The 10,113-nt window shown below is 39.4% G+C and overlaps 1 protein-coding gene across 2 annotated transcripts; it reads right to left on the bottom strand.

Moving 5' to 3' along the window:
• Positions 1–2,163: 2,163 nt before the first annotated feature.
• On the bottom strand, positions 2,164–9,049 carry LOC113225725. Of its 2 annotated transcripts, none has more exons than XM_026458126.1 (5): positions 8,773–9,049; positions 7,601–7,736; positions 6,472–6,811; positions 4,743–4,862; positions 2,164–3,334 (listed from the first exon to the last, which is right to left on the bottom strand). In XM_026458126.1, the coding sequence occupies exons 1-5, from the start codon at positions 9,036–9,038 to the stop codon at positions 3,165–3,167; spliced, it is 1,032 nt and encodes a 343-aa protein (XP_026313911.1). In that variant the 5' UTR covers positions 9,039–9,049; the 3' UTR covers positions 2,164–3,164. The 2 variants fall into 2 exon arrangements, with proteins under 2 accessions (XP_026313911.1, XP_026313912.1); XM_026458127.1 differs by having other exon boundaries at positions 6,584–6,811.
• Between the last annotated feature and the right edge of the window lie 1,064 nt (positions 9,050–10,113).

Here is a 10,113-nt window from a genome sequence, read left to right as displayed (position 1 = left end):
CAGAAGGCGAGAACCTAGCTAGTGTTAACACTGAGTCGATCGTAGTTCGCTATCGAAGTCGGCTAGGTGTAATCCTGTCGGGCGTATCGGCAAGCAACTTTTGGCAAGGAACTGTCGATCAAACAAGTTTCAACGTGTCGGCGACCGCGTCTTGCCATTTATTGCATCTCTGTGCGTAAACTTGTACTTATAATAATTTTGTCTAAAGCGACATTCGACTTGCTGTAAACAGCGGGTCAACTGCAGCAACAACTACTCGTCGAGTGTGTGAATCGGATATACTCAGTAGCTTACGTCAACAGAATTTGCTTGTCGAAGAAGTCTAGTAGCAGTAGAGCTCCTTGTGAAAGAGTTCGTCCAGAGAAGTACTGTCACCTTATCTATTTCTGCCCCAAGAAATAATGTGAGCATTACTGCGTTCCTGTTTTGAAGAGTTGCAGGTGAAGTTACTGGCGTATGGGACTTGTCAACTTATGTCTCAGGGTGGGTCATTGCGATTTAAAGTTCTGAATGGCACTGCAACTGTTATGGACAAGCGTGTCGCTCACCACCAGGCCCACTAGTTGTTTGTCGTACGAAGTGTAAACGGCGAGTCAACTACAGCCTTCGGCAAAGCGAAGTCGTCTGCCGAAAGCGGCAGTTAACCTAGTGTAGAAAAGACATAATATTAAAAACCTATTAAATATATCCGACCCACAGCCTCGACTCGTACGGAGAAATGGAAAACGCTTTAAAAAGTTGTAACTGCAAATTTTGTTGCGTATTTATTATGAATTTGGGATTTCGGCTAAGGCGACAGTGGACTCGGTGTAAACACGCCACAATATTAAGCCGGATTTACATTTGTCTGACGTGTCGTGTCGTGAAGCGTCAGAACGTTATCGGTTTTATACACACAGCACAAGCCGTCACGTCAGAATGCGAGACTAATATAAATCTAACCATATTAAATGTATGAAAGTGGTACAGGTCTGACGCGACACAACACTTCAGACAAATGTAAATCCGACTTTAACTTTTAACTTGCGGAAGTTAATTGGCCGTCCATAAGAACCGGAAACAGGCCTGTCTCGGATCCGCGGTAACCGCAAATTAAGAGTTAAACACAAAGGAAAACCCTTATTCCTATCAACACGATTATCACGACCGACAAACTTGACTTTTACACTTTAGACCGTCTTATCAACTATGGCATAAAGTTGAAAATGGAAACATTAGTGTAAAGTTGCGTCGACGAGTGTGCCTAAACTTTTCTTAATTACAATTTAAAATTTTTTGTGCCCGCATGTTTTCAATTATACATGTATGAATATACAAGTAGGTATAATGATTATTCTAAAGAAGGACTATACAAATGGTCAAAAGTTATATACTTGATTGAGTTAAATAATAACGATAGAACCATTGACTTACAATTATATGGACGTCGGGTCCGCGCTAAAAAGTGTCCGAACTTATAGGGCGTTAAAATCGTATACAGAGCGTCATTCACGGTTTAGTCTTCGTTTGTTCGACTGACAGCGAAGCAAGCAAAATTAGACAGTACTGCGATGACATTACAATTTAAATTCAACGTTTTAGCTTTTTCATATTCCTTTAAATGTCACGTTTAAATAGGTTGACTTGGGACATTTTTTTCGTGGTTTTTGTATTACACCCGTCGTTCATTTATTTGTAAGTCAATGGATAGAACACAATAACTTATCACATATCACATTAACAATCTCATGGGAAACATTCTCTCAAATTCTTTTATTTTCTTATAATTATGAATTTTCGTTTTCAAAAAATGATAATTGGTGAATTTGGAGAAGCGTTTTATCCTACATCAGTCCTCACTCCCTTACGGAATGCCCATTTTAGAAAGAAATAATAACAGCAGAGAAAAGAAAATAAAGAATGAGCTTACATTTGGAAACGGGAATAAATGTCCAAATGTTAGTACAATGCAACGCGAAAGTTTAAAAGTATATAAAGAATGAGCTTATTCAACATACAAAATTGCGTTATTTACTTAGAAACTGAAAAGTGTGATAATCAATAATATATATTCTAATTCATTGCATGGACTCAAGAGAACTGCTAATGGCGATACAAGACTGCGTAGTCGGGTACTTAGTACAAAAATAGCTATTTTTGTAACTAATTTGTAGCAAAGCGACTCTAATTTCTAATAATATTACAATAATTTCTTTTTAATAAATAAATCGACTAGATGGCGCTTATTGCAGCTTTTATGAATATTGCCGGCTATTATAGCAGCATTAGAGCTCCTTCGTTCAGGGAAGTACTGCCACCTTAAGGATTATTAATAGATTCAGGCGTTACTTTGCGGAAGTCCATGTTAATAAAAATGGAAGTAAATTAATTTGCTACTTCGCGAACCCAGTGAAGGTTAAATCGTGCAAAATAACTGCGCTTGTGTTGAATATTTGTCCATGCAGTTTATTATCCCGCCCTCCGCATAAAATTAATAACACAAGCGCAACTACAGTCACAAGCCACCACCAAAAATATACCCGACACGTGTTTCGTCTCTTCACGAGGCATCCTCAGGGGCTGCTGACTAACGGACTGCTCGCTTTACTTCCATTTTTATTTACTGCCACTGTTAAATTACAGGCACATGAGACTTGTCAACTTATCTTTGCGATTTAAAGTTCCGAGTGACACTGCAACTGTTATGGATAGGCGTGTAGCTTACCATCAGGCGCACGACTAGTTCGTCCCGTCACTTGATATTATAAAAAAATCCGTTATTTTCTTTAGCATTAGAGCCATCTACCCATATAGGCGTAGAAAGCGTTAATTTATAAATTAGTTTACAATAAACAATGCCACCTATTGACATGCATATTTGTCAAATTTCAGAAAATAATTTTAGCTTATTAAATTTGAACAATATTACAAGGAAAAAACTGACCACTTATATTTCATATTAAAAAGGAATTAATTTATATCCACGGCCATTTACGTAATATAAACTACTTCCAGGTTATTGATAAGCGCCATCTGGATATAAGACGGGATTTTGACCTTTTTCAGAGTGACAATCTGTAGTACGGAGATTAGCATTCCTCTTGTGTTATTGGTCTATTGCGATCAACCAATTACACACAAAATAAATCAACCGTATACATTCCTCCACAACATTGGCGTGTTCATCACTGCGGCAAGCTCTGTACTGTCATCATCGTATCATCATCTTCACGATCTTCATCACAAACATCTTGAGTGTAAATTGCTGCAAGGAGTAAGGCCTGCGCGGGAGGGAGGAAAACCGCGGGGAGGCGGGACAGACCTGACGGGGTGCACGTGGTTGATGACTCCCAACCTATAGGGGTAGTACGTTATTTATTTACATTATTTGTGTACGTTATATATTTATTACCCATTCACACTAATGGGTTAGTAAGACGTTCCCGTTATGTCGTAACGACAGATAAAAGCGCAGTTTAAAGTGTCGTGACTGGAAGTAAAACACAGTTAACTGTCGTTATAGACTTTTTCGACGTTACGACCACAGACTGTCGTGATAATGGGAAGAACTAGAACGACAGTCGTCTGACGATAACTAAAACGTCACGATAAAAATATAACGACTAATCGTAGCTTCAAACGATTCTGTCGTGAACCGATAAATAGTCGTCACGATCTAGTGGAAACTGCTAGACACGACAGTCGTTCAATGACAAAATAAACAACCACGACACAGTCGCGACAGATAGTCGTGATATGGGAACAGGCTAGACGCGACAGTTGTCTAACGTTATGACATAATGGGAACGCGCCCTAAGGTTTTTGCCGCTAGCTAAAGAAAAAACTTTTCTTCTTCCAAAATGTTATATTGTCCATGGTTTATATAAAATAACCGTTTAGCGAGCATTTAAAAAATAGGCGGGAAAGTTTTAAGTTTATAATTCATGAAAATCGCCTAAAAACTGGTGAGTCGTAGAAATATAGTATTTGTTTATGGCAATATAATAATAAACATTATTTCGGAACCGGGTTGTTAGTAAATAGCAAATCGCTTAAGTCTAAGTGTTAGTTACACAATACAAAAACAAATAAACGCTAATAGTACTATGCGACGGCATGCAGTAATGTCAACACGAATCTTTAGAAGTCATTAGAAACTATTTCAAGGGACAGTAACTTAGGGAGACGTAGGTAATTTTATCATATATTCAGTTAGGAATTTAGCGTACCTAATTTCGGCGTAATATTATATAAGTTAATAAAAGCGGCGCCCTAAGGCTGTGGTTCCACCAGAGACGAGGTAGCTAGGAGGTGCGAAGATGTATAGCGGAGCTATGAAACGATGTGATGGTTTCCATCAAAGCTGTGCGAGGTAGGAAGGCGGTACGAGGTTGCGTTAGAGAAGCTGTGATACGATGTGTAGCTGATAGCTGCTAGGATAAGTAGCGGGCTCGTTTCAGATGTTTCACATTCCTCGCTCGCATCCCTTGCAAGTCCTTTTCCACCAGAGCTGCGCTAAGCGAAGCTGGGAAAATGAAGTAATCCCACTGGTGGAAACGCTTCCTTACTGGGGACTACCCTTCCCCTTGACACAGGGTCCTTGAAATCGGTTAGTGTAATAAGCGTTTTTATGTTGGGATGTGTTACCTAATCCACAGTATTCACCCAACATAACACCTTAAGATTTTCCCTCGTTTCGATTTTTACAAATTACAGTAATTTCTTTTTATTTCAATAGCATTGTTAAAAAATTGGTTACTCACCAGCGTCAAAGCACTTTGGGATGGAGCAAGCCGCAAGGGCGGCCCAGCGCATTCCGGCACCGCCTGCACCTCGAGCCGCCGCCAAGCAGGACAGCGCGTTCGCGGACACCATGCACACAACTGTGCTGACCAAATACATAATTGAATCTAATTCTAGTTAATAAGCTCGTAGAATCGAAATTACTATATACATTTAAAATGAAACCTATGTCTTCAGGCGGTCGATTCAGAACCTTACAATAACTCGGTTGTCGACCGATTTCTTTTCATTCTTTTCATTTCACACTCAAGTCCCTGCCATTAGGGTCGTATTTCCAGTGCTTGTGTTTCAATTGCAATCCTGACTTGAGCATTAAGTAGAGTTCTAGAATACGACCCATAGACACACGTTTATTGGTACAAATACAAAAACACTCAAATCAGTTTACATACAAATAATTATTTGACATCATCTCATATCAGCCGAAAGACGTCTACAGCTGAACAGAGGCCTCCTCCGAAGATTGCCAGACTCGCCGGTCGGACGCAACGTGTGTCCATCGGTTACCCCCCGCCCTTACCAGGTCATCCGTCCGTAGTAGGGGGTCGTCGGCCAACGGCCGTCAGTTCTACGAGCTATGTGCCCTGCCCACTGCCACTTCAACTTGCTAATCCTTTGGGTTATGTCGGCGACTTTCGTTCTTCTACGGATCTCCTCATTTCGGATTCGATCACGTAGAGAAATACCGAGCATTGCTCGCTCCTTGCCTCGTTGAGTGATTTTGAGCTTTTTTATGAGACCCTTAGTAAGAGACCACGTCTCAGAGCCGTAGGTCATCGCTGGCATCACGCACTGCTCGAAAACTTTTGTCTTCAAGGACTTCCATAGTTCTACTTCTGCTACTTCCACAACAAGTTCCATATCTTCAATAGTCACGCCAAGATAACTTTACCCGAGACATTGGTTTGTCTGCAGCTACCCGCAGCTTGTCTGTTCTTTTCAACCAATGGTCTTAAAAACTGGTTATATTCTTATTATAAACAAAAGGTTTTCACAAAAGTAAGGGCGAATATAATAAGAGACTTCCTCCAAACAAAACTCTTGGAACTGGAGAGGCTGCAACTTTGGTACTTATGTGGTAACAGAATAAGGGAAGCAATGCGTCAGAATGGTACACATCTCTTAGCAGATAATATATTTTCAGTAGAATTAGAGCTCCTTGTGAAAGAATTCGTCGAGGGAAGTACTGCCTTCTGACCTATTTCTGTCGCCAAGCAGTAATGAGAACATTACTGCGTTCCAGATTTGCAGAGTAGGGAGCTGACGAAATTACAGGCACATGGGAGTTGTCAACTTATGTCTCAGAGTGACGGGCGCTGTGGTATTGTTCCTCTGATCTCTGTGATTTAAAACTCTGAGTGGCACTGCAACTGTTATGTTATGTTATATATCATAACAAAAAGAAAACAAAAAGACATGTGTCCACCACCTCCACAAATCTAAAGATTGGAGAAAGAAGAAACGTGTTTGTGACGCGGGAAGAAATTCAGATCAAAGACTTCCAATTTTGTAGTTGAATTTCTTCAATGTGCAGAATTTCTCAAGTAGCTAGAAGAAACCCATGACTAACCTAAGCATGCATTGCTCCATATAAAGTATTTACACACTAATAAAACTATTGTAGACTTTGCAAAATCAAAATAAAATTAACCACATATAAGTACATAACAAAAAATAAAAACAACTCACCAAGCGCAAGCGTGGCCAACACATCACCGACATAAAGCACACCCGCGGCGTCGCGCAGCCGCGCACAACACTCGCAGTACAACAACAACAACATACAACACTTTGTTGTTACCTCCCGCCACTTTATCGTCGACACCCGATACTTTGTTGTTAACTCCCTCCACAGTTTTGTTGACTTTGTTGTGCAATCGCTCGATCTTGCTATTGGCGACTTTGTCGTTGTTTCAGAGTTAATAGCGATCTCTGTGGTCCGCATTAAAGTGCCTAGCATGAACGGTGTAAGTGTTGTCAATAGCGTAGATAGGATTCCTCCCAATGGTGGTACCGTGGCGCGGCCACACTAGAAAGAATAATTCACTTCTTAACGCTCAAAACTACTTAATATTATTCTCCATAATACACTCTGTCTATCTCACTCTTTTTTAACTTCAGGTTTGATGTTAAATTATAATTAAAGCTTTTTACTAAATCTTTTCAGATAAACTTGATTAATCACTATTTCAAATATAATTATCAACCGACAAATAAATAAAAAAAGAGGCAACATACGTTGCTCTGATCCCAAAGTAATTAGCTAAAGCACTTGTGTTACGGGAATTGGAAACAACGACGGTACCACAAACACCCAGACCCGAGACAATACAGAAACGTTAGTTTTCTACATTAACCCGGCCGGGAATTGAACTCGGGATCTCAGAGATGACGACGCCATGAAAACCGGTGTGCAACCTACTACTACTTATGTACTGCATTTTTGTACATGGTATCATTAGAATTACTTTAAAATCCAACTTTAATTTTACAATGCTACCATTTCCGAATATCCGGAATTCGAAAAAGTAATTAATTAATATTTTGATGGTTTTAACAACTGTATGTCGCTCTTTGTAGCTATATGTGGAACACCTTTTTCCGACTATTGGTAATAATATAATATGTGCCAGACAACACCAACTAGGAATATTCTCTGTACTATACCCAAACTAGAACCAATTTAGAAAAATTCATTTCCCAAATTGTTGCTACCGGGAATCGAACCCGGGGCCTCCGCACGCAGCGTCCACAATATAAACAGTTAGGTCACCGAGGTCCACGATAATATGACAGTAGTAAGTAACTACGGACATACAAGTATGATCATGGCGAGGGGCGCGGCGAGCAGCGCGGCGCCGTAGCTGGCGGCAATGAGTGCCGGCGCATGAGCAGACCGGCACACAGACAAAGAGACCCAGCCGCACGGACCGCCTGTACTAGACATCAGAGCTCTGTAATGGAGTGAGCTGTTTAAGAATACCATATTAATAATAAGAGCATATTGCACCTTATTATAAAGTAACTTTTTAGGCAAACTGACGAAATAGATTTCTCTCAAACACGTTCAGAAGTATTTGCATTATTTACAAAAGAAGAACTCACAAAGTTTGTTAGTTACAGAGTGTGTATGTATGAAAATGTTTTGCAGTGGCACAAACGCAAACTGCGAAATACCAGAAACAATAAAAAAATTAAATTCCATCATTTCCGTCCGCGCACATTTTTTTTTTGATAGTTTTAACAACTTTGATATAAAGTAACACAGCCTAATTTTCATCTTGATTTCATTTTACATTTAGGTTTTCAATCTTTTAAATGAAAAGTGGAAATTATTTAACTGTAAACAGCTTCACAAGTTTCTTTCTTTTCTAGTATAGATGACTGGAGGCGGGGAATGTCGTTTCCATCACAGGTCTTCTTTAAGCAATCTACTAGAAGGAACCCTTTTAAATCTAAACGGTAACAGTGAACCAAAATAGACTATAGGAAAAAATGTCATATTGCCAACTGCCCACGAAAATCGGCGTCATTGTGATATATTTCACAAATGTGACATATTCACTCTTAACATTAAATATGTTTTTCCTATTACATCATTTCATATTATATTTTTCCTCGCATTGTTTGAGAAAAGCACTACATGTACCTCGGCGGGAACTGGGTTTGCTTGACACGTAATTAGAGTGCCATCTGAGCATGTCATTCAGCTCGCCCTGTAGTCTGAAGGCACAATTCATTCAATCAGCGACCCACAGCTAAATATCCTCCAGAAAAAGGTAACAGAGTCACCACGGATAAATTAGTAGATGTTACTTAGGTGCTTATGTTAATTTAAAGCAACTCTAAGAAAACTCTATGATTGACATCATGTTGATAGTTTAAAAAAAATCGTTATACAAAGTAATTGCAGTTTTCGTAGGTTATGACCCAACATGCTTCCATGTTGGTGGCCACACACAGACACCGATCAGAAATCTCAGCACATACCCTCTTACAATCCGATGATCCAACCCCTGGAAGCCAGCACAGACGACGACAGCGACTGCTGGTGCGACAACGTGGGCGTGCAATAACGCGAGCGCGACGCTGCGCGTTTTAGGCATACGCACGCCTCGCAACCCGGACAAGTAGTAGATGTACGAGAGGGGTAGGTAGGATGTGTACTCGGTGTGGAACAACCCTGTGGGTATGGAAAGTCTTGGCTTGATAATAATAATAAAATTTACAGCCCGAAAACTGAACAGCGGTCTCATGGGACATCGAAGTTTGAATAAGCAAACGTCCAAACGCAAGTTTCACGAGAGTTGGATGGTACGGCATGTCCTATACCAATCTTCTCTTTTAATCGGCAAATAATATTCAAACAAAGCTTGTTATAATATAACAAGATAGATAGATATAATTTTTAGATACATTAGATATTATCTAACTGGGTACCGAATGCTAGCCACTGAATGACCTAGTTTTTACAATGATGTGTAACCTGAAATCCGTGCCTGTGGAATCTAATACTTCAAAAACTTTTATAAGTGTAATCTGTCTTTTTTGAAGACGGAGGAAAATGACATTTGTAGGGTTGCCAGTTTTCATAAAATTTTAAATAGTTGTTGTCGATAGTTTTATCGATAGAATTGTGAATATTACGACGGTCTAATGATTACGATTGCGTTATTGCCTTCTTTATTCTTATTTGAAGGCCTGCGAGTAACGAGATAAATTTTTATTCATACACATTTTAATAATGAACTAAAATGAAAAATTTTAAAATATGTCTCCTGCATTTTTCATAAACATACTTCGAAATATAGTGTATGTATGTATGAACTTATAAAAAATTATAATTCAAAACGGGTCGAGGATGATTCGAAGGAAACAAGTTCGGCTATTTATTCCGTAAGCGTGACCAATATTAGGTTGATAGTCGGTAGAATGTTTATCGACTGCTAGCTGCTTGCAAGCGGGCACCACTTTCGCGCAATGAACTGTCATTTTACTCCGTCTTCAAATCAGTACAGAGTACCAAAAAAACCGACCTCAAAAGTATGTGGAATTACGTCTATTTGCCAAGTTTTATTGAAGTATGGGGATGTTTAGTTCGCCACTATACAGGACTTGACACAGGAGATAATAAAAATCGGTTCTCGCTACTTAAAGTATATTGAGAGAGTAAAACGTATCCTTGAATTGGAGAATAGCAAAAGCAACCATTAAAATAATTGCTCCTGTAAAATTTAGGCGCTATTTATAAAAATGAATGTTCATACGTGATCAGCCACCATTAGAGGTGGATGATTTTCTTCAAAATGAAATGGGACCACTATGGAGGTA

This window comes from Hyposmocoma kahamanoa, unplaced genomic scaffold, assembly GCF_003589595.1.
Source record: "Hyposmocoma kahamanoa isolate Upper Pololo Valley unplaced genomic scaffold, ASM358959v1 170, whole genome shotgun sequence".
Lineage (NCBI taxonomy): Eukaryota > Metazoa > Arthropoda > Insecta > Lepidoptera > Cosmopterigidae > Hyposmocoma > Hyposmocoma kahamanoa.
The sequence above is the reverse complement of the archived record's forward strand: the minus strand, read 5'-3'. Positions and strand labels throughout refer to the sequence as shown.